General features: G+C 39.4%; 2 protein-coding genes across 16 annotated transcripts in view; one reads left to right on the top strand and one right to left on the bottom strand.

Annotated features, from left to right (window-relative positions):
- The window catches only part of ARFGEF1 (ARF guanine nucleotide exchange factor 1), a 144970-nt gene extending 137469 nt beyond the window's left edge, over positions 1 to 7501 (top strand). For 4 of the 5 annotated variants that reach the window (XM_073794463.1, XM_019925210.3, XM_019925212.3 and 1 more), the window contains one exon: positions 131 to 7501. In XM_073794463.1, the coding sequence (XP_073650564.1) occupies positions 131 to 295 (165 nt within the window). In that variant the 3' untranslated portion in view covers positions 296 to 7501. The remainder of the gene's footprint in view (positions 1 to 130) is intronic. The other variant, XR_012327204.1, reaches the window with a different exon arrangement.
- CSPP1 (centrosome and spindle pole associated protein 1) overlaps positions 2688 to 27619 on the bottom strand; it is a 191875-nt gene continuing 166943 nt past the window's right edge. For 7 of the 11 annotated variants that reach the window (XM_033842688.2, XM_073794471.1, XM_033842685.2 and 4 more), the window contains 7 exons: positions 23607 to 23746; positions 19974 to 20114; positions 17579 to 17625; positions 14361 to 14424; positions 7391 to 7500; positions 5433 to 5571; positions 2688 to 3559 (listed from right to left, as the gene is read on the bottom strand). In XM_033842688.2, the coding sequence (XP_033698579.1) occupies positions 3348 to 3559; positions 5433 to 5571; positions 7391 to 7500; positions 14361 to 14424; positions 17579 to 17625; positions 19974 to 20114; positions 23607 to 23746 (853 nt within the window). In that variant the 3' untranslated portion in view covers positions 2688 to 3347. Of the gene's footprint in view, positions 3560 to 5432; positions 5572 to 7386; positions 7501 to 7642; positions 8853 to 11315; positions 12576 to 14360; positions 14425 to 14453; positions 15411 to 17578; positions 17626 to 19973; positions 20115 to 23606; positions 23747 to 27619 lie in introns of those variants that run through there. The other 4 variants (XM_033842687.2, XM_073794468.1, XM_073794469.1 and 1 more) reach the window with 4 other exon arrangements.

Genomic DNA, 27619 nt, shown 5'->3' with positions numbered 1-27619 from the left:
TTTATGCAGACGCGTCTCCGGTCTTCACCCATCAGGGCGTTGCCCCCAAGTGGGTTGCCTCGCAGGGCACTTTGAGGTTCTGTGGTTTGCAGTGCAAGCACTACTAACAGAGAAATTCGTTTCCCCCCAGTTTAAAGCTCACGCATCATTCTACTACCCTCTCTTATGTGAAATTATGCAATTTGACTTGATTCCTGAACTTCGTGCTGTTCTTAGAAGATTTTTTCTGCGAATTGGAGTAGTTTTTCAGATATCACAACCACCTGAACAGGAACTTGGAACAAACAAGCAATGATGGGAAGTTAATATTTTTCTGTTGGCGTTTACATCCCTCCATTCTTCAAAAGGACCCCGGAGCTGAGGTTTCCTACCTGAAAAATGGTTTCTCTGAATTGCAGTGTCTAAGGGTTACTGATAAAGAAGCTTAGAACTTCAGCTCGAACCTGCAGTGCTCCAGTCCCTTTTTGTAACCTGATGGATTGTTTGTCGTGTTGGGTTCACGAGCTTTTTTTCCCACAGTGTCAGCTTATATGCTCACGTGTCCTTCCCTGTCCTGGTGGCAGGGAGAGCCCCACATATTTCTGGCAGGTGTGGAAGTGAAACTTACCCAAAGAACTCTAGATGTAAAGATTTGAACTTCTGCAAGAAGTACAACTCAGGAGAGCTGTATTTTGAAGGATAAAATGTTTATAATTGGGGGTTGGGGGGAGAAGAAGAAATTATTGTTCATGGTAAAAGATATTAAGCAACTATGGTATTCTTATTCTGAAGATTTTTGCACACTCAGGCTATCTGAGATACTGGTAATCATCCTTCTGTGAAAAATTGTACAGAGATGCAGGTCTGTAATATAAAAATCTTAAACATTATATAGTTCTTCCTGCACTGTTTTATTTTCTTTCTTTATTTTCTTATTCATTTGCTAAGTACCTATAATATTTTGTCAAATGCACTAAACATCTGGGTTGAGCTTTTTGTCTTTTTTATTTTGTGGGGATTTTGGTTTTGCCCTTTTTAGGGGGTGATTACTTTGAGGGTTTAACAAGCCCAGAAGCTGTTGTGGCTGACACTTGTCATGATCAACAACAAAGAAAGTAGAAAATATCCCTGCTGACATAACCACCTGTAATACACTTCTCTTCGGGCTTTTAAAGATGAGCCATTAAAATAGAATGATCCTTCATGAACCGAAACTTGAATCACTGCAAAATGACTCTCGGTTGCTGTCACTTCCTTTTCTTTTCTTTTGGGTGGCGGGGCTTGATTTAGATTTTACTCTATGTACAGAATTTAATGTTGAATATATTAAAATAACAAATCTGGCATGGTTTGGGGAAGTTAGATTTACTGGAAATGTGTTCATACTGTGAATTGTGCTCTGATGGTTAAACAAAACGACAAGATTGTCAAGCATTCCGTATTAACAGTGGATGTAGAAAATTTTTTCAGATGGATAAAATGTATATGGTACAGATGTAAAGTTTTCTATGTAAAAAAATTCTGTACAACTTTCTGTACAATATTGATTCTCATCTGGCATATTCTAATCAGGTTATAGGTCAATAAAGTTTTTGGATTATTTCATCAGTGCAATCAAAACCTGTGTAATCCACAGCCCCATGTTTCATTGACTTTTTTTTTTTTTAATTAAAAGCCATGCAACCAGGAAAAGGATATTCTCATTCACAGCTGCATGTAAATTCCATGATGCTCTTTAGTTCTGATAGTTTCTTTCCAGCTTCTGGCATTACAGCCTCCCCCATATCCTGCTTTCTCAACTATAGGCTATTCATAATTTAATATTTTGTGTATTTATTAACCCAGAATAAGGCTGCAGTATTTGAATCCTGAGAGAAGGAGCTAAAGTTGAAGTTAACTTTGGAGCACTTTACAGGGCTGCCATCGTGTGTCCTCGGAGTCCAAGTTGATGGTACGACAGCATGAAAAGGAAAATAGAACATGTCAAGACTATTTATTTTGATGGTTGTGTTACAAAACAGGAGACGTGTTCGGTCTTTGCTGTAGCATCTCTTAGATCGTGAGTAGTCACTGTGAACAGAGCATTTATAAGTGCACTACATTTATTACCCCCAAGACACAGCCCTGCTCAAGCCCAGCTGGATGCTACAGCCAGGAGCCACCGTGACCTTCTGGCCTCTGACGGTAAGTGTTTCAAATGACCTGGCCTGGCGATTTGTTACTGTATGGTATCATATCAGGACTCTTCTCTAGCAGAGATGGAGGCTTTCATATTACTTTCAGATGAAGATATAAGAAGAAAAATCTTTAAGTAAAATAAATGATTCGATTACAAACATTAGCATGCAATTTACATGCAGCTGAAATTCAAAATATCAGAAGTTTCACACTTGAGGTAGACCTATCTGATCTTGTGTCCCATTAATTACATCAGTGGAAATGTGCAATCAGTGCCTGGGGGTGTTCTTAGCTGTCAGTCACAGTGCTGGACTCTAAGAATTATTTCCAAGAATTTGAATTAGTCTTTACCTTTTTATAGGCACCTCTTAGGGAGGGAGTGATTAGAAAAACTAACTCACCCAAGGGTCCACAGTGGCACAGCAAGGATTCCAATCCCCATCCTTTACCCCTGGGTGTTCCTGCCTCTCTTCAACTTCTAGAACACCTTGTCTAGAAACCTCAATTCCAGTTAAAATAAGAAATTGACATTTGTAATAAAAATAATTTATTTTTATCAATAAGTAGTTAAATCATATAAATAGCAAACGTAATGCCTTCATTGGCACAAAAATAGAGGCAGAAAGATGTGACACTTAAGTGCATGGCTCACGGGAATATAATCATTAACTCCCATCATTTATACTGAATCAGTAGTTAATAAATGACATGGAAATAAGCACATTTGATTCTCTCATTACATAGCAACAGCTATAACCAGTATATTTACTAAATGAAAAATTATTCTGAATAGTGATAATAGCAGACATACATATGACAAAGTATTCTGGCTTTACAGTACTGTTAAGACACTTGTGTTTTATTCACCTTATCTTACTGACAAGCAGAATTTTAAATAATGCACATATGGTAGTTGATTCCAAGAGCTCATTACCACCCTAATTTATGGCAAAATTTGTGCAAAAGTAATTCTATACAATTCTACATTATATAACTTAGTAATCATGTCCTTTTATTTATGTACATACTATACATCATATATATCATCATGGAAAAAAAATACACCTTATATACAGATGGAACATAAGTAACTGCCAAGTATGGGCCAAAAGTAGCACATATCATTAAGGTTCAGATTTCACATTCTTTTCACCTTAAAAGGCACTACTGGGTCCAAATACAGATTTATTTTAACCGTGTGCAGTAGACAGGCCCTGCCAAGTGAAAGTACCTGGTTTTACAGGAACCTGCTGCTGCTCCTGCCTCAGCTGCTCCGCCATGAATCGTTTCAGCGTTTCTGAGGTGCCCGGGCGGAGCCAGGGCTCAGTTGCTACAGAGTTCGATCCGTCGTCACCCATGTGCTTCATGATGTCATCAGGGTCAACCAGTGAACTCTCATCATCTAATGGAGGCAAGAGAGACATGACTCAGGTAACACGGGCGGCAGGCAGGTCATGTGAACAGAAGTCTCCTGTAGTCTAACCCATTAGAGCTCTGCGCTTCTCTGCAGTACTGTGTTCTACACTGTCCTGTTTTGTTCAGACCTCCTCCTTTTAGAGGTAGGAGAGCAAACCCAGGAACAGAAACAAAAAACGATCAAATGACCAAGGTGACTCCATGGTACTGGTAGCAGCACCCAAGGATAGCAGAGGAGATGGCACCAAATGTTGACTGTAGAAGTGTCAGCAGTCTTACTCTGTGTCACCTGAGGGATGCCATGCAAAACTTTGTTTTTAATTTAGCAAGGTTTTGGAAATATTCCTAGCCTACTGAATATAACACTGCTTTGAGGAAATAAGGTCATTTTAGGAAAGCATTAGACAGGGGATGAAATTACATCCATTCTTATACCTTATCTAAGAAGTTGTGTTTACTCCATTAAGAGATATAGCTCTTATGTTGCATTCTTTTAACTGGTTATACTCAACTTCTATATCTGTATTTTACTTATTAGATAATAATAATAGGAAAATCTGTCTTCCTGCCCTGTGATGTCAATTTCTTTATTTATTTACTTTTTTAAATTACATCTCCTGGTCTGTGAAAGATTACCTCAGTAAAGGGACATATGCACTCAATGTAATGAGTAATCAATCCACATCGTACCAAAAAGCTCCTGTTTGAAAGGACAATGTTAAAAAAAAAAAAAAAAAGTTTAGAAGTTGAAAGCCTTCTGAAAAAGAGGAGAGTCTTCAAATGGTCTATTTTCTCTCAAGTATATATCCCTGTTAAATATTAATTCAATTTATTGGTTCTAAAAGAAATTGAGGAATAGGTAATTCTTAGTACAGATTAAAATGCCTTTTAGCCAAAAAGAAGGCATTCCTTTCCCACTGTCCACAGTTTTCCAGATATGATATGAATAGTACTGCTCTATCAGTTTACCATGTTTGCTGGTATTTGGTATGAAATTACCACCATCAGAATGCATGACAGCTTACTCCTAGAGACTGAGTATAGTTTTAAATTAACAAATATTAAAGATTGGATCTAAAAAAATCTTAAGAAAATTGCTATTAGAAAATTATTGTAATGTAGCTTAACACAATAAAGAGAATTGTCCAAATAGACCACTCTGCTATTTGCTAAAGCTAATTAATAAGGCTTATTACTATAATATTGTCACATTATCCTAATGACTAACAGCATCTCCATAAGGAAGATGGCCTAGGGCTGGCGGAGGAGCTCGTTAGTTGCCTGAGGAAGCATCCTGCCTGCCTGTGCTCAGTGATAAGCTTTAACCTGCTGTTCACCAAAGCAGTGAGAGACGGCAACGCCCAGCATGATGAGAAGACTATACTTTGACTTAAAGCAAAAAATATCTATTTTCTGTTTATATCTATGTACAGAAGCCCAAGTAAAAAGGTAAAAAAGTTTTCTTTGTAGCACTACAGATTTATAATAGATGTGTCACACAAAGAACTCAAGGTTTTAAAGTTGACTTCTGATAATCTCTCACTTCAGCAGGGAAGCGAGATGCCAATACTGATCAACATTTTCCCTGCTGAAAGCAAAGCCTGGATATATTTAATACACAGAAACTTATCTGTTTAGAATCCACTCAAAAAAGGGTACCCCCTCTGGTAGAAAGAATCTGATGCAAAATTAATCCTTCGTCCTGGTTTTGCTGAATAGCTACTGTGTTCTAGGCCCTACAAGTCAAAGGCTTTCAAAACTCATTTCCTCTGTCCCTCAGCCATTAGTGAAAACTTCCATGAAGCAGGTTTAAGAGTTCTCACAGAATCTGCTGTTGGCTATTAAACTTGGCCATTTACCTGTATTAACAGGTTTATCCTGAAGTTCATTCAGTTTTCGCATTCGTTCCTCGTTTCTCATTCTAAGTTGATCGATATTTACACTGGATACAGATTTTAAAGAGAGACCATCTGGTGGTACGTTAGGATGACTGCTTTCCTGTAATTAAGAAAAGAGAACTTAAGAAACGATCATTAATGTGAAATATGTTCAGAATAAACCAGTGAGTCAAAACCTGTTCTTGCCCTTGGTAAATGTATAGTGTAATGAACAAAATAAAACAAATGAAAATCTATAGCATTTATATTCTAACTCCTGATGTTTATCCATGCAGGCTTAGATGAAGGGTTAGCATTTGTGATAACATATAAATGCTGCCAGACTGGATAAAGGTGGGGAATTATAAAACAAAAAGGGAAAAAAACTGCAACGTAGGGGCTAAGAATCAGTCCAGCTATAAAATCAAGACGGGAGGCTTCTGTCTTGTGGCGCAGTGGTTGAGAATCCGCCTGCCAATGCAGGGGACATGGGTTCGAGCCATGGTCCAGGAAGATCCCACATGCCACGGAGCAACTATGCCCATGCACCACAACTACTGAGCCTGCGTTCTAGAACCCATGAGCCACAGCTGCTGAAGCCTGTGCACCTAGAGCCCATGCTCTGCAACAAGAGAAGCGTGTGCACCACAACGAAGAGTAGCCCCCGCTCACTGCAACTAGAGAAAGCCCATGTGCAGCAACGAAGATCCAATGCAGCCAAAAATAAAATATATTTTTTTAAAAATCAAGACAGGGTAGTACTGGCATAAGGATAGACATAGGTGAATGGAACAGAAGAGTCCAGAAATAAGCCCTTATACTTACGAGCAGAAAAGCCAATAAAATTCACTAGGGGAAAGAAGAGTCTTTTCAACAGATGGTACCAGAGTAACAATATCCACGTGTAAATAATGAATTTGGACCCCTATACCTCACAACATTTGCAAAAATTAGCTCAAAGTGGATTCACTGATGCAACTTTTAGAGCAAAAACTATAAAGCTCTTAGAAGTAAACACAGAAGTAACTTTCATGATCTTGGGTTAGGCAATGGTTTCTTAGATACGACACCAAAAGCACAAGCAAAAAAAGAAGATTGATAAGCTGTACCTCTGTCAAGATTAGAAGCTTCTGTGTTTTCGATGGACACCATCAAGAAAATATCTGCAAGTCATATATCTAATATAGGACTTGTATCCAGAATCTATAAAGAACTTAGGACTCAACAATAAAAAGACAACCTGATTTGAAAATGGGCAAAGGATTTGAATAGACCTGTCTCCAAAGAAGATCGACAAATGGCTAAGAAGCACAAGAAAGGATGTTCAACATCATTAATCAAGAAAATACAAATCAAACCCACAATGAAATATCACTTTACACTCGCTAACAAATGTTGGCCAGCCTGTAGAGGAACTGGAACCTTCATAGACTGTTGGTGGGAATGTAAAACGGTGCAGCCACTTTGGAAAACAAACAGTCTGGCAGTTCCTCAAAATGTTAAATGTAGTTAGTATGTAACCCAACAATTCTACTCTTAGGTATGTGTGTGTATACACACACACAAGCAAAAGAAATGAAAACATTATAAAATCTGTATGCAAATGTTAAAAGCAGCAGTACTCATAACAGAAAAAGTGTGAACAACCCAAATGTCCATCAGTTGTTGAATGGATAAACAATAGTGGAATATCCATACAATGAAATATTACTCAGCAATAAAAGGAATGTTACAGGTATGCTGTAACTCAGATGACCTTTTGAGTCCAATAACCTGCTCACGGTCATCCAGTATTTGGTGGTAGAGCCTAGGTTCAGACCAATGTCTACCTTATTCCAGAGCAAGTTCTCTCTTCATTGGACTATACCAATTTAGCATGGGTCAGAACCCAGACCTCTCATTCCTAAACTTGAAAAAAGAAAAGGACATATCATACATACAAAGTCGAGTCCTTTCAGTTTGTTCCTCCTGCGCTCCCTCGCAGAGGGCAGCTGTGATGGCAGAGGGAGGGCGTCATCCTCGATGGCAGGATATGTCTCGCCATACGCACCTAGAGGCCACACGGGGAGAAGCCTTAAACATCCACCATTTCACATGGTTTTATTCAGAGCTAAACCAAGACTGTCTTTTAATAGCTTTATTAAGATGTTATTTAACATACAGTAAAATTCACCCACTATAAATGTTCACAGTTCAGTGATTTTTATAGAATTGTGCAATCACTACAAAGTTTTACAACATTTCTATCAGCTCAAAAAGTTCCCCTGTGCTCACTGGCAAAATCACTCCCTACTCCCACCTGCCAACCCCATGTGAACACTGATCTGCCTTCAGTCTGGAGATTTACCATTCCTGAGATTCCATATAAATGGAGTTATACAATGTAATATTTTGTGTCTGTCACTTTAGCATGTGTTTGAGGTTCATCTATGTTGTACCATGTATCAGTACAGTTGACCCTTGAACAACATGGTGATTAGGGATGCCGACCCCCTGTGCAGTTGAAAATCCACATACTGCTATCTGCCTCAAAAACAAAGGAAATGATACATGACTCACCCAAGGGCAGGAAGCTGAAACAGTGTGGACTGAATCAGGACTCAAACCCTACTTCTAAAGATTCCAAATACTGTGATCTCTAATCAAACACAGACATCCCCCACACTTAAGTTTAAAGATCTGTAAAATGGAAATACAGGTACTATATTTATTGAAAAAACTCTATTCAGTGGACCTATGTAGTTAAACCCATGTTGTTAAGGGTCAACTGTAGTTCTTTTCTGTTTGTTTTTTGTTGTTTTTACTGCTGAGTAATACTATGCCATATGGATATCTCTCATTTTGCCTATGCACTCACCAGTTGATGGACATTTGAACTGTTTTTCGTTGGAGATTATTAATAATGTTACTATGAATGTTCATGTACATGTCTTTTTGTGGCCATATGTTTTCATCCCTTTGGGGTATATTCCCTAGGAGTGAAATTGCTGGGTGTTATGGTAACTATGTTTAGCATTTGGAGGAGGTAGAACCATTTCACATTGTAAGAAGGTTCTAGTGTGCCCACATCCTCACCAACACTTGGAATTGTCATTCTTTTGGATCACAGCCATTCAAAGTGGGCCAACAGCCTATTTGACCATGGAGTTGAATATATTACTTAAAACATTTAGAATTTTTTCCCCAACTTTATTTTGAAAAAATTAAAACTTAAGGGCTTCCCTGGTGGCGCAGTGGTTGAGAGTCCGCCTGCTGTTGCAGGGGACACAGGTTCATGCCCCGGTCTGGGAGGATCCCACATGCCACGGAGCGGCTGGGCCCATGAGCCATGGCTGCTGAGCCTGCGCGTCCAGAGCCTGTGCTCCGCAACGGGAGAGGCCACAACAGTGGGAGGCCCGCGTACTGCAAAAAAAAAAAAAAATTTATTTGGCTGTGTCAGGTCTTAGCTGCAGCATGCAGGATCTTTCATTGTGGCACACAGGCTCAGCAGTTGTGGTGTGTGGGCTCTCTAGTTGTGGTGCACAGGCTCCAGAGCTGACAGGCTTAGTTATCCTGGGGCATGTGGGATCTTAGTTCCCCCACCAGGGATCAAACCCATGTCCCCTGTGCTGAAAGGCAGACTCTTAACCACTGGACCATCAGGGAAGTCCCATGGCCATTCTAATACGTATGTAGTGGTATCTCTTGTGTTAATTTGAATTTCCCTGATGACACATGATTTGCATTTCCCTGATGACAAATGATGTGGAGCACCTTTTCATATGCTTATTTGCCATCTGTCTGTCTGTGGTGAAGTGTCTGGATCTTTTGCCCATCTTTTAATTGGGTTGTTTCTTTTCTTGTTGAGTTTTAAGAGTTCTTTGTGTACTTTGGATAAGAGTCCTTTGTCAGATGTGTCTTCTGCAAATATTTTCTTCCAGTCTATGGTTTGTCTTATTCTCCTGATATTGTCATTCACAGAGCACTGAAGTTTAATTTTAATGAAGTCCAGTTTATCTATTATTTCTCTCATAGATTGTGCTCTGGCATTGAATCTAAAAAGCCATTGCCATGCCCAAGTTCTTCTAGGTTTTCTCCAATGTTATCTTCTAGGAGTTTTATAGTTTTTGCATTTTACATTTAGGTCTATGGTCCTTTTTTTTTTTTTTTTTAATCTTTATTGGAGTATGGTTGATTTACAATGTTGTGATAGTTTCAGGTATACAGCAAAGTGAATCAGTTATATATATACATATATCCACTTTTTTTTTTTTAGATCCTTTTCCCATATAGGTCATTACAGAGTTCCCTGTGCTGTACAGCGGGTTATCTATTTTATATATAATAGTGTGTATATGTCAATCCCAGTCTCCCAATTTATCTCTCCCCCTGCCCCACTTACCCCCTGGTAAAAGTTTGTTTTCTAAATCTGTGACTCTACTTCTGGTTTGTAAAAAAGTTCATTTGTACCCTTTTTTTTTTTTTTGAGATTCCACATATAAGTGATATCATATGATATTTATCTTTCTCTGTCTGACTTCACTCAGTATGATGATCTTTAGGTCCATCCATGTTGCTGCAAATGGCATTATTTTGTTCTTTTTTATGGCTGAGTGATATTCCACTGTATCTGTATATATATACCACATCTTCTTCATCCGTTCCTCTGCTGATGGACATTTAGGTTGCTTCCATGTCCTGACTATTGTAAATACTGCTGCAGTGAAAACTGGAGTGTATGTATCTTTTTGAATTATGGTGTTCTCCGGGTATATGCCCAGGAGTGGGATTGCTGAGTCATTTGGTAGTTCTATGTTTAGTTTTTTAAGGAACCTCCATACTGTTCTCCATATTGGCTATACCAATTTACATTCCCACCAACAGTGTAGGAGGGTTCCCTTTTCTTCACACCCTCTCCACCATTCATTGTAGATTTTCTGACGATGCCTATTCTCACTGGTGTGAGGTGATACCTCATTGTAGTTTTGATTTGCATTTCTCTAATAATTAGTGATGCTGAGCATCTTTTCATGTGCTTTTTAGCCATCTGTATGTCTTCTTTGGAGAAATGTCTATTTAGATCTTCCACCCAGTTTTTGATTGGGTTGTTTTTTGGATACTGAACTGCATGAGCTGTTTGTATATTCTGGAGATTAATCCCTTGTTGGTTGCTTCGTTTGCAAATATTTTCTCCCATTCTGTGGGTTGTCTTTTTGTTTTGTTTATGGTTTCCTTTGCTGTGCAAAGGCTTTTAAGTTTCAATTCCATTTGTTTATTTTTGTTTTTATTTTCATTACTCTAGGAGGTGGATCAAAAAAGATCTTGCTGTGATTTATGTCAAAGTGTTCTGCCTATGTTTTCCTCTGAGAGTTTTATTTTATTTTTTACATCTTTATTGGAGTATAATTGCTTTACAATGGTGTGTTAGTTTCTGCTTTATAACAAAGTGAATCAGCTATACATATACATATGTTCCCATATCTCTTCCCTATTGCGTCTCCCTCCCTTGCATCCTCCCTATCCCACCCCTCCAGGTGGTCCACTAAGAGTTTTACAGTGTCCAGTCTTAACATTTAGGTCCTTAATCCATTTTGAGTTTATTTTTGTGTATGGTGTTAGGGAGTGTTCTAATTTCATTCTTCTACACCTAGCTGTCCAGTTTTCCCACCACCACTTATTGAAGAGACTGTCTTTTCTCTATCACGTTGTTGCCTCCTCTGTCATAGATTAGGTGACCATATGTGCGTGGGTTTATCTCTAGGCTTTCCAACCTGTTTCATTGATCTATATTTCTGTTTTTGTGCCAGTACCATACTGTTCTGATTACTGTAGCTTTGTAGTATAGTCTGAAGTCAGGGAGCCTGATTCCTTTAGGTCTGTGGTCCATTTTGTTTTTTTTGTTTTTTTTTTGCGGTACAGGGCCTCCCACTGTCGTGGCCTCCCCGGTGTGGAGCACAGGCTCCTGACGTGCAGGCTCAGCCACTTCACGGCTTGTGGGATCTTCCCGGACTGGGGCACGAACTCGCATCCCCTGCATCGGCAGGTGGACCCCCAACCACTGCGCCACCAGGGAAGCTCTGTGGTCCATTTTGAGTTGATTTTTTTGAAGGGTGGTAACGTCTGTGTCTAGATTCACTTTTTTGCATGTAGATGTCCAATCTTTTCTCTACTGTACTGCCTTTGTTCTTCTGTCAAAGAACAGTTAACTATACTTGTTTGGGTCTATTTCTAGGGTATTTATTCTGTTCCACTGATCTATTTGTCTGTTCTTTTGCCAATACCACACTGTCTTGATTACTGTAACTTTATAGAAAGTCAGTTCTCTGACTGTTCTTTCTTCTTCAGTATTCTGTTGGATATTGTGGGTATTTTGCCTCTCCATATAAACTTTAGAATCAGTTCGTTGATATACACAATATAACTTGCTGGGATTTTTATTGGGATTGCATTGAATCTACAGATCAAGTTGGGAAGAACTGACATCTTGACAATACTGAGTCTCCCAATCCATGAACATGGAATATTTCCCCATTTATTTAGTTATTTTATTTCTTTGATGAGAGTTCTGTAGTTGTCCTTATATAGATCTTGTACATGTTTTGTAAGATTTTCATCTAAATGTTTCTTTTGGGGGGGTGCTAATGTAAATGATATTGCATTTAAATTTCAAATTCTACTTGTTCATTGCTGGTATATTGGAAAATGATTGACTTGTGTATTAACCTGGTATTCTGCAAGCTTGCTATAACTGCTTATTAATATTGGGGGGGGGTTTCTGGTGGTGCGGGATTGATTCTTTCACATTTCCTACAATCATGTCATCTGTGCACAAAGGCAGTATTATTTATCCTTTCCCAATCTGTGTACCTTTTATTTCCTTTTCTTGCCTTACTGAATTAGCTAGGACTTCCATAATGACGTTGAGGAGTGGTAAGAGGGGACATCTTCACCTTGTTTCTTATCTTAGCAGAAAAGTTGCTAGTGTCTCATCACTAAATGCTAGCTGGTTTTTTGTTGATGTTCTCTAGGAAGTTGAGGAAGTCCCCCTCTAAGTTTGCTGACAATTATCATGAATAAGGTGTTGGATTTTGTTTAATCCTTCTGCATCTATTGATAATGATGATAATGAAGATTTTTTTCTTTAGCCTGTTAAAGCAATGAATTATATTTGAATGAATTATACTGAATGTAACCCAGTTTTGCATAACTGGTATAAATCCTACTTAGTCGTGGTGTATAATTCTCTTTATACATTGTTGGATTCGATTTGCTACTGATCTACAGTTTTCTTATGATGTCTTTGTCTGGTTTGGGTATTAGAGTAATGCTGGCCACAGAGAATGAGTTAGGAGTATTCCATCTATTTCTATCTTCTAGAAGAGGCTGTAGAGAATTGGTATAAGAAGTCTTCAACAAATGTTTGGTAGAATTCACCACTGAACCCATCTGGGCCTGGTGTTTTCTGTTTTGGAAGGTTATTAATTATTGATTCAATTTCTTTTTTTATTGTTATTACAGTCAATTTGGGGCTTTTTCCTAGCTTTATTGAGATATAATTAATTGACATACTGTGTGAGTTTAAGGAGCACAATGTGAGGATTGTGAAATGTTTACCACAATAAGGCTAGTTTACACATCCTTCACCTCACATGATTACCACTTTTTTGTTATTATTGTTGTTATGGTAAGAGCATTAAAGTTCTACTCTCATAACAACTTTCAAGTATAAAATACAGTATTATTAACTATAGTTGCCATGCTGTCCATTATATCCCCAGATATTCAACTTATAAATGAAAGTTTGTACTCTTTGACCAACATTTCTCCACTTCCCCCACCTCTCAATTTCTTTAAAAGATGTAGGCCTATTCAAATTGTATTTGGCAGATTGTGACTTCTCAAAAAAAAAAAAAAAGCATTCACACTACCAGCCTTACCCACACTCATCAGAACAGTGGCAACAGTCATGACTAGGGGCTGCTTGTGGTGACCATTAATCAAGACAGACTGCATATCTTTGGTCTAGTATAAGGTCTATGTAATGAAATATTCCGAGCCACTGTCTTGAGTGCCCCAGACTGTCTTCATTATTAGCAGGAACTGGTCACATTTCCCTGACGTCTAATGAGCTATCTTCCCATCCCTATTTCCTACTGATTTCTCTATCTTTACTCACTCTCCACACTATGACTTCCTTGCAAAAGAAAAACTCATTAGAAAAGAAAAAACTGAGAAAGAAATATAGGCTAGTTTGGAACGTTGATCACTTGAAAATATAAAGTAATTGACATGAAATAAAACTAACATGTAGAAGGGAGAATTCCCTGATGGCCCTAGGATAGCAGAAATGCTTATGTTCAGAGTACACAACTATAAGTGTCTATTACAGTACATGTACCTTCACATATCTTCTCAAGACTAAGTTATATTCTTATGGCTTGTTAAAATTAAAATATTTATTAAGATAACTGTGAAGTCACATGCACTTGTAAGCAGTAAGGGAGACCCCTTGTACAGTTTGCCTCGTTCCCCACAACGGTAGCATTCTGTACAGCAGGAGCAACAGCCTCACACCCAAGACACTGATACTGATAAAATCCTCCAATCTTATTCAGATTTCCCCAGTTTTACTTGTACTCATTTGTGTGTTTGTATTAAGTATCTGATTTTGAAAATTTTGTTAAGTTATATTTGATGATTATTAGCAGTTTTACTTGTTCTCATTTGTGTGTTTGTATTAAGTATCTGATTTTGAAAATTTTGTTAAGTTATATTTGATGATTATTAGTAAAACAAAATATTCCTTTTTTTTTTTTACCATCTTGCACAACAAAGAGTAAAGTACTGATTTTTTAAGTATGGAGAAAAACACTTAAGTATAAATAATGCTTAATATTTAAAGAAATAGGTTGGTAAAATAAATATACTCACCAATAAAAGCACTATCAGATTCCAGTAATGAATTTTTCAAGAAATCATTAGTGTCATCTCTGGGCTAAAAGAAACATCATATATTAATGACTATTTTTATTAGTCCTGTGTGGAAAAGCAGCAAATTTGTACTAAGGCACAAGTCTCCACACTCTCCCCAAAATTAGCAAAAGAGGACAGGGTGAAGTAGAACTGGCTGCTTCCCTCCTCCACCACGCCCAGAAAATACAGGAAAGACCTTTTATTAAGAGTTACATTATTGCTGTTAAAAATATAATAGAGTACGAAGCAGTGAACCCACTTTAAAAGTCTTTAAACCACTGTCAAGATTTATTCATTCTCTCAATAAATCTGTTTAGTGCACTTACTATTTTCCTCTGTGTTAGGAACTGGAGATACAAAGATGAGTAAGAGTTTCTGTTCTGGAGTGGATCACAGTCCCATGGGGGAGAGGCATACCCTCAGATAATGAGAGCCCCTTGTGACAGCAGCTGTCACAAAGGCATAGCACAGATAGTGAGGGACATAGGAGTAGCGAAAAAATAATGCTAGGGTTGGGCTTGTAAGGAGCTCTCAAATTAGAGGTAAGAAATTTACATACAGAGAGTTTTACAATAATGTCACCTTACATACTGGAAGGAACCTAAAGTCACCCAACACCACCTCTCTGCACTTCCCTTCCAGATTTCTAGGATGTGCTAGAATACTCCAGTGAAGAGCTGTCCATTAATTTCTAAGGAAATGCACTCCACTGAGACATAGCATTGGTTATCGGAAAGTTCTTCTCTTTCACTGAGTTCTTCCATGTACTAAATTCTTTTACATTTAACACCCACTGACTCTACGTCTGCTTTCTAGCATGACAGTAATGGTAATAATAGCATCTAATATTCACCAGCTGTTCTTAGCACTGCATACACACTGCCCAGCTTCTCTTCTGCATCACAGTTCTTCACACACAGGAGAGCGTGATCAAGGCCCACCTCAGCCCTATCTTCTCCCTGACACTCTTCCCCAGTTTCACCTTGAGTTTTCCATATGATCCAGTTCCTAGGAAGGTGAACCCACAACTTTTTAGCTTTTTTTGTAACAGCCATGTTACACTGTTGGCTTATGCTCAGTTTCTACTCAGCAAAATATGGTGTTATTAATCCAGGATTTTGATCAAAATCCCAGAAGTTAAATTTCAGTATTTTTCACTGAGAAATATGGCTGCCACATACAAAGAAACCTACAGGGTATTCAGAAAAGGTGTCCATACATCTCAAGCAATGTGGTACAGGGACAGGGAGGGGCTCCGGAGTCCAGCCTGCATTCAGACATGGGCTTTTCTGCTCACTGGCTGTGTGGCCATGGCTAGCAGTTTCCTCTTATGTAAAATGGGGATAAGCATACCTTGTGAACTTCAGAGCAAATAAATGTCAGGTACCTCGTGCACGTACAGAGTGTTGCTACTGCAACGTTGTTATCACCATTATCACTTCAAAACCAAGCACCAACAGCTACCAACTGGTAACGCTGGGCAACTAACAGCCTAGCTGAGTCTTACTTTTATAATCTGAAAATGGGGATAATACTACCTGTATCATTAGTGGGGGGGAAGATTAAATTTATTTTCAACCTCAGTCTTTCCTCAAACTCTCTCTCTTACCCATCTACTCACCAGCTCCAACTATTTGTCTAGCAGGCATCTCAAACTTACCATGACTATAACTAAGTTCCTGACCTTCTCCCTCACCCTGAAACCCGTTTTTCCTGCTTCTTCATCTCTGTAAATAGCAACTCCAACCAAAAACCTTGAAGTCCACCTTTGACTCCTCTCATGCCCCACATCCAATATGTCAAAAATCCTATCTCCTTTCAAAGTAAATCCAACCACTTATGACTTCCACTGCTCCCACTCCAGGCCAAAGCACCTTATCTCTTAATTAGATTATAGCAGTAGCCTCCTGTCCCCCTCAGTCTATTCTCAGTGAATGGCAGTCAGTTGTTAAAACATGAAACCAATCATGTCACTCCTCTGCTCAAAACTTTGGGAGCCTCTCATCACATTCACAGCATAAAAGGCAACACCCTAAGGCCCCCTGAGGCTCTGCTGCTCATCACCCGCTCTCTGCCTCATTTGCTCCCACCCACCCCTGCTCCTGGAGGTCCAGGCTCCCCGGGACTCACGCTCTCCTGGTACACATGAGGCTCACTCCTGCCCGGGGCCTCTACCTGCGAGGTTCTTCCTCCAGATGTGTCCCCCGATATTTCACACGACACCTCCCTGACGTCCTTTCTCAAATGTTACCCACTCACAGTGAGGCCTTCCCTGCTCACTGTCCTTCAGACTGTAAACCCTTCCTTCTAGTCCTCCCAGTGCCCCCTTCCCAGCTATCATTTTCTCCAGAGCCCCACGATTCAACATACTAAGTATTTTATTTGTCTATTGTCTCTCCTTCTTTCTAGAAAGTAAGCCCTCAGAGGACAAAGATTTTTGTTCCTTTTGTTCACTCCTGTGCCCACAAACACCTAGAATATTAGCTGGTCCACAGTAAGTATTTAACAAATATTTGTTGACTGAAAACTGGCTCATCCCCTTCCTTTTGTTCAGTCTATGCTTGAGAGTCCCTTCCTCAGGATAAGAGTTGTGCCCTTACCTTACTTAGCTTCTTGACAGGTCTCACCACTACATGGATTAGACTCTTACTTCCACTACTGCTGCTAACTGACCTCACTCATTATGGGACAGGCCCTATAAGGGCTTTTAATATATTATCTCATTTAATCCTCACAACAGCCTTTGAGCTGTTTTTTATTTAGTTAATAAACATTTATATAGAAATTACTACATGCTAGGCCTGTCCCTAAGTCCCTGCAGATATTAATTGATTTTAATCTTACAGCCACCCTCAGAGATAAACACTATCATCCCACTTTACATATTAGGAAACTGAGGCAAAGAAAGATTAAATACCTTGCCTGAAGTCACACAGCTAAAAACAGACTAACTTGAACAGCCTAGCCCTAGAGTCTTGTTCTTACTCATTACAATATGCTTCCTCTACATATTACACTAATATCTCTTTAGCTACCCACTACACTGATGGGACAAGTTTTAAATTCTTTCTTAACTCAATATTCCTGAAGAATTCAAAATTGGAATACTCACTTACCATACTCCTAAAAATTTCTATCACCCAAAAACTAGCTTGAAAAATTATAACTTTTCTTACCATTCTGTGGTCTTGTACTTTAGTGCTTGGGACAGCATCCAAGTCAACTGTAGCCAATGGAGAGCAAAAACAAATTAAAAGGTTAGAAAATACTTTAAAAACAAAAATTTTAGAATAGCTCTTGTAGGGCTTCCCTGGTGGCACAGTGGTTGAGAGTCCGCCTGCCAATGCAGGGCACACAGGTTCGTGCCCTGGTCCGGGAGGATCCCACATGCTGTGGAGCGGCTGGGCCCGTGAGCCATGGCCGCTGAGCCTGCGTGTCCGCAGCCTGTGCTCCGCAACGGGAGAGGCCACAACAGTGAGAGGCCCGCGTACCACAAAAAAAAAAAATAGAATAGCTTTTGTAATTAACTCTTTACTAGAGATTACTTTTCAATGATCACATTTCAGAATTTTTTAAGATACTACTTGTTTATTAATAAATATAACCCAGCGTCCAATCCATTCTAGTTGGATAAAATTCTCCCATTCACATGTAATAAATATAAAAAGTAAAATCATTGTGAATTTAAAACTGATGCCTATAGAAAAATAACCATCTCCCCTCATATTTCTACAATCTGTGTAGAAAATTGTTGAGAAGAGTTAAACAACTCCCTCACGTGGAATTGAAGGAAATTGAATTCAACTCCAGGCACCTGGTTCCGGGGCAAAGATTTTGGATCAGGTAACCCAAAGGCCCCTCTGATATGACCAGGGTTCCTATGTGTTCCTCTCAATAGTGCACTTTATCCTTTTAGCTACTGCCTGTGGGAATAAATAGGCTGCCAATGATAGCCTGTATTCCTTGTTAAAATATTTTATACCCACATTTTTGGGCTTCCCTGGTGGCGCAGTGGTTGAGAATCCGCCTGCCGATGCAGGGGACACGGGTTCGTGCCCCGGTCCGGGAAGATCCCACATGCCGTGGAACAGCTGGGTCCGTGACCCATGGCTGCTGAGCCTGTGCGTCCGGAGCCTGTGCTCCGCAACGGGAGAGGCCACAGCAGTGAGAGGCCCGCGTACCACCAAAAAAAAAAAAAAAAAAAATATTTTATACCCACATTTTTGATTGTTTTATAGTTAAACCATATACTTATGAATTAAGTCATCACAGTGTTTGGTAGAAGTTGTGGGGTAGTTGCTGTAGGGGATGGATACCCTCAGTCCCAAAATGGACCTATTTCCACATGAGGACTACTTTTGGGCTAATCAGAGCAAGTTGCCAAGATCACACCAGATCAGATCATCAGTTGGGTCTCCTAAGGAAAAATGCCACCAAAATGGGTGTAAAGGTTGAAGACTGTACCTGCTTCTCTCTTCTCTCCTGATGATATGCCTACTATTTATCACAGACTTTGGGTTACTCTGCTGTCAGAGGGTGATCAGTGAGACCACTGTTAAAAATTCTATGCAAGATGGAGGGAAGACTTTCCCTGTCAGTCTTTACTGAAGCCTTGACCTGTGATCAGGGCCTAAAGTGGTACATCACTTACTCCTGTGATACTCTCATGTAGTCAAAAATAGGTTCTTCAGATTCTGTAGGTCAGACAAGCCTGCTAATAAGGTAGGGTTTTGAATTTTCCTGAAAATAACTGCTAGGACCATCTCCTATCTCCTTCTATTCTTGTTACCTAACTGCTGCATTTTTATGACTCATTTTCCATGGCTGCACTCAATGGCCTGAAGGCAGGCAAAGCTGGTGAGATATGTGTGAAGGTCATGCAGGACACCCGGGTCAATAGGGCCCACTGATGTTCTCTGCGGCCACTAGCTCCACTCCACCTCTAGGTGCCTGCCCACCCCACCCCTAGTTACACACTCCCAAGGGACCCTAGCTATCTCCTTTGCAACATTCGTCACACTCACACTTTTTAAGCATCTAAATTCTCCAACAGAGTATAAGCCCCTTGAGAGCAGTGGCATATTTCATTCATCACCATATACCCTGGATATAGGTCACTACCCAGGCTCATAGTAGGCACTCAGTAAGTATCTGTTGATTGGCTAATTACAAAGAAATATACTCATAGCCCAGTCTGAAGCTTTACAGATTTTATGCTATATCAAAACTCAGACACACACAGTAGAGAAATGTCCCATAGGACACCAATGTGTCTGCCCAGCATTCCTTACCCTGGTGCAGATACCACCTGGCCTAGTCAAGGTACTCAATCCTCCTGGCTATCATGAGTGGCTGGACCCCTCCCGTGCACAAATAACATACCCCAGTCAAGCCAATCACAGCCCTCTCTGGGACTTACTCTTCTCAGGGACTATAGGCCAAAAGGGGCATGTGAGTATGGAGCTGCCAGTGGAGGGAGCCTGCCTCGGATTGAAATCAATACCAGAGACTGAGAAAGCCAACAAAAAAACAACCCATTGAAACTGTGAAACAGCAATGATTATTTCTTACCTTCAGCAGCTTCCTGCATTTTCATTCTATTCAGTCTCTTCTGCTGCTCTCTTAGCAAGGCTTGCTGCTGAATCTCTAAGGTATGATAATCTCTTGGAGGATCCGGGTACATAAATTTCAAATCAACTCGTGTTTCTGAATCTGGTACAAAAATAAGTTATATAACCAAGTTAAATCTTGTTTCCAAAAGAGATTTTATAAAACTTCACTATAAATAGGAACAGTATAAATAACGAGACATCAATCAGCAAAGTCAAAGGACATCATCATAAAACTAATGAACACAAAATTAACATTCTTTAAATAAATGCCTTTTCACAAACTTATCACCATTATAAGGGAGCCCCCAGAGCAAGCAGCAGCTGACTGCCACATTCTCCATCCTGACCTTCCCACTCCCCCAAGATGCCACCCAGAGCCTGCCACTATGTGCAGGTACATCCAAGCAATTATTCAGATGGCTGTAACTCAGGCAGCCACCAGACACTGAATCACAGCCGATCCCTAAAATACACTGGAAAAATGAAACCATAATGTTATTGGCCAATTAATATTTGTAAATATCATGCCAAAAAAAATGAAAAGATAAATGCAGGCTGCCTGGAGCTTTAGGAGGGATGTCATTTCTGCAGGAAATGACAGTCTAAGAATTCACCTATGCCACAAGTTCAAGAATTATCAACTGATCAGAATTAAAATGTTAAACCTTAATTTTTAAATCTTGAGAATAAAAATATAGTTCACACATTTAAAAAGTCTTGACAATATTCCTTTTGATCCACAGTGGAACTAATCAGAACCCTATGCCCCGCCCCCAACCCAAGTACAAAGGCCCCTCCTTGTCTCCTGCCTCTTGTTTATAGAGAAGCTGAAGTCTCCCAGGCCTCCCTGAGTCACAAAGGAGCAGGCTCAAGCGGCTAATGATCAGGACAACAGAGTCACAGACTCAGTGTCTGATGCACACTCCTGAGTTGTTTTACAGATACTGTACCTGCCACCAGAAGGAAAAAGCGGACTGCATGATGATCAGACTGCAGCCGTGACATAAACTGCTCCACCTTGAGCAGTCGCTTGTTCTGCCCACATATGTAAATGGGCAACTACAACTGCCAGCAAAGAGATGCTACAGACCCATGCCGACAACTTCCACCCTAAGAATACAGCACCGTATGTCAGCATGAAGAAGTTACAAAGACCTTCATGCATGATCCCACAGAAACGGAATGATGTTCTGCCAAGTGGGGATTTGTAAGCAGCTTTCGGCAGGAAAGAGCTCTCTGCAGGAGGCCCCTTTGTCTGTCATTAACCTTAAACCAGGCACCCCCATGCTCTCCTCATCTCCAGCCCTAGCACACCTTTCAAATCTTTTGATCACACAATACCTTGCCTAATGTGTTGGTTCTTTCTGTAGATCAAAGAAGTAGAAATGAAGAATAAGTAATTAACAGATGACCAGATCTCTTCCCTAGCTTCCCCTTCAGTAATCTCACAAACTGTGTGAATAGCAACTAAAGAATGATCATGAGTAGTCAACAGGCCTGCACACAGTGCGGGGGGCGATGACTCTGACCCCCATCCCAATGAGTAACTGAGATGACTTCCCTCTTTCCCTTTAAAAACTTTCATGGCCCAGCAGAATCTTCAGGATGGTTTTTGGGGGACATTGAGTCCAGCATCTCGCCAGATTGTCAGCATTCTGATTAAAAACAATTTTCCTTTCCACCAACTTTTGCGAGTACTGATTTTTTTAAGCGACAAGCAGCCGGACCTGATTTGGTAACAATAGTGGGAAATGAGAAGCATGCTGCATATCTAAGAATTAGAAAATGATTAAGAGCAAGGTTAACAGAAGAGACTCTGGACACATAAACTTGGATTGGAGCCTGATTTCCCCACTTCCAGACTCATTTTCCTCTCTATAAAAACAAGAGACATCAACAACTAAGTCATATGATCAATGAGGACTAGATGTGGTAACAGGGAAATGAATGGCTCAATTTTACAGTTTAAACCTTTTTGTTCTCAAGACCTCTTTACCCTCTTAAAAGTTAAGGACCCCAAAGAGCTTTTATTTACTGCCCCCCATCATATTAGAAATTAAACCTAAGAAATTTTTAAAACATTAATACAAAAACATATTCTATTAGCTTCAGAGCAATGAAGTCATCATGTGCCATATATGCTCTGGAAAACCTGTACACACAGGAGAGAATAAAAATGAAAAGGACAAATAATGTCTTAGTTTATAATAAAAATAGTTTTGTAAAGCAATTATACTCCAGTAGAGATGTTTAAAAAAAAAATAGTTTTGACCTCAAGAAGGCCCCTGAGACCTACTGGCTTAATATAATACCTGGCATATAATAAGTAATCAATAAATGACAGAATAAAAACATAACTATGGTATATGTAATTGATGACACACGTATATCTAAGTGAAAAAAAACAAAGAAAATTAAATAATTACATCTAGTTTTTATTTTACTTTTTTTGTTTTAATTAAGCTCAGAAAGACTAGTAAATATACAAAATATTAATTGTGTTTATATTTAGGTGATTTGCGTAAAGTGATTTTTCCCTCTATCCTAAATTTTCAAAACTTTCTAAAATAGATATTACTTTTAAAAATAAGAAGCAGAAGAAAAGTGTAAACTCCGATTCATGTGGTATAGGTCATAAAACCACCATCCAACAACTCGCCTCCTCTATCCCAACGGCCGCTCTGTGAGTGCACCTGAAGAAAAATCACAGGTAACACACATTTTGGTTCCTCTCAGTCTCCCAAGCCTCTGTTACCTTGGCAATCCTACTTCCCTAATAAGCTTTCTCTCCTCCTCCTAAGTGGCCGCATCAAATTTCTCTACTCCCTTCCTTCAAAAGTCCTGCATTTCCTCCTTTCTACTCAGGGACCCTGCTCTCTTCAAAGACGTTCCCTCCCTCCCCTATGTTGTAAGCCTCTGCCTCCTGTAACAGCTTTCACATCAGCTTCCTAACAAGCTCCTCCAGCTCCAGACCCTGTGTTCCTCCCCTTCCCAGCCACCCTTCTTCCAAGGGTTCTTCTGCTCATTGCCTCAACACTTTGCTTCCTATTTATTCAGTCCTCATTTCCAAAGCTAACTGGCTTCTGATCGGCTTCTGATCCCATAATTCCACCAAAAAAGATCTAGTTGAGGTCACCAATGACCTCTGATCCAACTGACACCTTCCAATATTCATTCTACATAGTCCCTCCTCCCCGGTACACTCTCTTCCCTCAGCTTTCAGGACACCACATTCTCCTGCTTAACCTCCAGTCACTGACTCTGCCTTCTCCACCTCTTTACTAAGCTCATCTGGCTGTCCATCCTCCACTCAATGTCAGGTGCCACTCTTCACACTATTTTACTGATCTAATCCACTCCTGAGGCTTTAAGAGCTGTATGCCCTCCAAAGGAAAATAGCCAAACTAAAGGTCCATCCACCAGATTGGCAAATTGAAGAACTAGAGTATACAGAAGTTTCATTCAGCATCACTTAAAATATATACCATAAATGAAACTTTACTTTAGAAAAAGGATACAAACGTCTTTAAAGATACTTAAATATGGGTAGGACACTCTTGCTGTATCATTACAATAGCAGCATTCTACTCACCTCTATCTTTCAGCTCATTAAAGTCATGAATATTCTGAAAAGTAGTAGTGTCTAGGCCCTTAGGTGACTGTCTTCTGACTGGAGCCTGTAACCGATGTCTGGCCATGTCAAATACATCCATGGGATTCCTTTCTCTTTTCCTGTAGAAAATGACAAATTATGATAAAAGTGTCTTCTAGGAAAAAAATCTGAGTTGACATTTAACTCCCTGTACAAGAAATTTGGCATCTTTCACCACAATATATTATAAAAATTTATTCTAGTAGCTGTTATTTCAATTCCTCGTATTAAAAAAACAGGGGGGCTTCCCTGGTGGCGCAGTGGTTGAGAATCTGCCTGCCAACGCAGGGAACATGGGTTCGGGCCCCGGTCTGGGAGGATCCCACATGCTGCAGAGCAGCTAGGCCCGTGAGCCACAACTACTGAGCCTACGCGTCTGGAGCCTGTGCTCCGCAACAAGAGAGGCCACGACAGTGAGAGGCCCGCGCACTGCGATGAAGAGTGGCCCCCGCTTGCCACAACTAGAGAAAGCCCTCGCACAGAAACGAAGACCCAACAAGCCAAAAATAAATTAATAATTAATTAACTTAAAAAAAAACCAGGGTATTTATAAGGTCATTATAATCTTTCAAAATGCTCAGAAGCAAAGTATCTTATTGGAAGAACAGAATGAGTTAGCTTTACCTTAAAATGTTTGTGTAGTAGAAAGATTAGTCTTTGGTCAAAGAAACCAAGATTCAAAGACCAGCTTTGCAACTTACTAGAAGTTTGACTGCACCATCTGTAAGATGCAGATAATGTCTACCCTTTTAGTCTTGTTGTGAGCATGAGATTAAATGAAATTATATATTGTAAAGTACCCTGCATAGTACTTGACATGTACTAGGTCTCAATAAATGTTACCTTCCCCTCAGCCTAAAACAGAAATTATACAGAGAAATACAGCATAAATATGCTGCCCAAAATAAGAGGTATTATCCACAGTCCCCCAACTAATTTTACAGTGGGCTTTCTGGGAACTTGATACCTAATTAGTTAATTACTACTCTATTTCTTCCTTTGTTAACCTAGGAAGTTAGCAAAATAGGCAGGTAGCTTAGTAAGGGATTTTTCTGCTAGGACTTTGGGGGAGTGATGATAATAGAAAACAGGGATGGGGGATGGTATCTCCAGCCCTGAAAATAAAGTATTTGCTGCTGTTTCCCTCAGCCCTAGGTGGGTCCCCTCTAGTTTTTAAAATGTAGCTCTAAGCTAGAAGTTTGCCAGACTCCTGCCTTCATGTCTTTATTCACTAAATCTTCCCTAAGCACCTAGATGGGAGGAGCTGGGATCCCCACAGGCAATGCCCCCTGCTCTCCTGGGGTTTCCTTTTATGGGGAAGGTTTCACCAAAGCCACAAAATCACCTTGTCAAGGCTGACATAGGCCTCTAATAGTGAACCACCTAGGGGGATAGGAACTGCAACAGAGATTCATTAAAATGCAAAACAAATACTAAAAAGGCTTTTGGAGGCCATTAAATTGGACTCCTGTATACCATTAATGCTAATAGTTAAGTAGGCTGTTCGGTTAGGAATTAGGTTATTAGCTCTTCTTTGCATGTGAGCTGGGGGTGCCTAGCACTATTAGGAATTCAATAATATGGTGAATTAATTAATGAATAAGAGATTCTTTTTGTGAAACTATTTGTAAAACTGGAATAAAGAGCCAACACTGAGATGTCGCTGATCACAATACATATCGAACACTACCCCGAAGTTAAATGTATTTAACCAATTCTTGCTAAATGATGGTAATTCTAACATATATTATCTAACTTAAGTTAGCACACAGAATTTACAAAGTGCTTTCAAATACATACATTTATTTATTCTTCACTAGAATCTCATGGGGTGGAAATTATTGTGTAAGATTTGCAAGTGAGAAAACTGAAAAGCTGCCCGGCTTCTCTTTCTTACACTGGTTTGCCAAAAGAGAGCACAGTCTTCAGTTTATGAATGAAAATAAAGAAAATAAAAAGTCAGCGATCCATTAGATTTAATGGAATATGCATGTCTGGAATATGGAAAGCTGCAAAAGTTAAGGCATTTATAACATCTTGAAAGTAAATACAGAAAAACTATACTGACCTCTCCATTACTAAGAAGTAGTTGACCTACTATGGAAGAATTCTTTGTTGAAAATTACCACCTTGGGTTAACATTCCATTACCTAGCCAGTCTGTATCTTGAAATTTCCTCACCTTGTTTACTTAGCCAGAACATGCCTAGAGAATGCCAACAAAAATCTAAGCAAAGCATAATTAGGCAGGTTAACATGCTACATTAAAATCCTACCACATCCTGGATTACAGTCAGAAATATCAGTGTGAATTTAACGTGTACACAAATTGATAGACACAGGAACAATTACAGATAATGTTTATGACTTAGTATATATACATATACTATCTAGCTCTGCCCACCGAGAGCTTGGTTTCTAAATACCATTCTCCAAGAGGAACCAGGTCTCCTTGGAGAAATGGCTGATTCCAGGGCAGGGGACAGGGAATATACAAGATGAGCCTGGAGCATCTTGCAGTAACAGAAAGTAAAAAAGTGCTCAAGAAACAAAAGGATGGGACATATCAAAGAGATACAGGAGCCAACATGAAAGAGCTCCCAATGGCCTAAGTTGCAACAACTTGAGCAACAACATAAATAACATAATACTATAATGTTATAAATAACATTATAACCCAAAGTACAAAATAAATATACATGAAACAACAGTGATATAAATAAATGGCTGAATAAATAAAGAGAGGAGAAGGGACAAATCTTTCTTACAGAAGAATTCTAAATAATATATGTAGATAACCCCTCTCCAGAAGATGGAGCTTATTCCCACTACCTCTCAATTCTTGCCAGTGTGGTAAACTTAGTGATTCCAGCACTATCATATGGATGTCACATACCTGCCGATACGATGTGATGAGAAGGCTACCCTGTGCTATTCTTTCCAAAACCCCTTAACCCCAGCCTCATCATGAGAAAACATCAGACAAATGTAGACTGGGGGACATTCTATAGGATAGTTGGCCAATACCCCTCTAGACTGTCACAATCATGATAAACAAGAAAGACTAAAAAACTGTCCCGGAATAGAGGAGACTAGGAGATGCGACAACTAAATGCAGTGTGGTACCCTGTACTGACTAAATCCTGGAACAGAAAAAGGACACTGATGGAAAAACTGGAGAAATCCATAAAGTCTGGAATTTAGTTTGTAGTAATGTTCCAATGTCAGCTTCTTAGTTGTGACAAACATATTCTGGGAATGTAAGATGTTAACAACAGCGAGCACTAGGTGAGGGGTGTATGGAAACTCTCTATACTATGTCTGCAACTTTTCTATAAACTAAAATTATGCCAAAATAAATGATTTTTTTTAGATAAACACTCTTTAAGGAAAATGTGGTAGTTACCCACTGCATTGATTTTACAACCTACTAAAAGACTGCAACCTGCAGTTTGAAGAATATTGCTTTAGAAAATTTAGGAGTCCTTTTGGCAAAAATGATCAGAAATGTTTGGTAGTCTATTAAGTTATTTTGCTGGAAAATAAGTATTTCAGAAAACAATACACTGCTGATGGAATGGTTATTCCACCTCTGAAGTTTTCCATTCCTATTATCATTTTCCTCTCAAGGACCAAGTTTCTATGCCTGACTTTTTCGAAGACTGAGAAAGGGACAGTAAGGAGATTGTTTTTATAATTGTCTAGTCTATGTCTTCTTCTAGTCTTGTTTCAACCATCTCTTTCCTATCTTGGGCTTCCTTATCACTTAGATTAGCTTACAAAGGAACTTCTGCATCCGTCTGCCTTCTGTACATGAGTCCCAATTTAGTCAATTATCTTTCACTCAGTGATTTCTCTGTAGTGAGGCAAACTATCTCAAAGATAGAGCTTGAAGAATGGCCTGTTCCCAATACTGATTTTTCACTAATCCTATTAAAGATGCCATGGTTAGGG

Source organism: Tursiops truncatus, chromosome 17, assembly GCF_011762595.2.
Source record: "Tursiops truncatus isolate mTurTru1 chromosome 17, mTurTru1.mat.Y, whole genome shotgun sequence".
NCBI lineage: Eukaryota > Metazoa > Chordata > Mammalia > Artiodactyla > Delphinidae > Tursiops > Tursiops truncatus.
The sequence above is the reverse complement of the archived record's forward strand: the minus strand, read 5'-3'. Positions and strand labels throughout refer to the sequence as shown.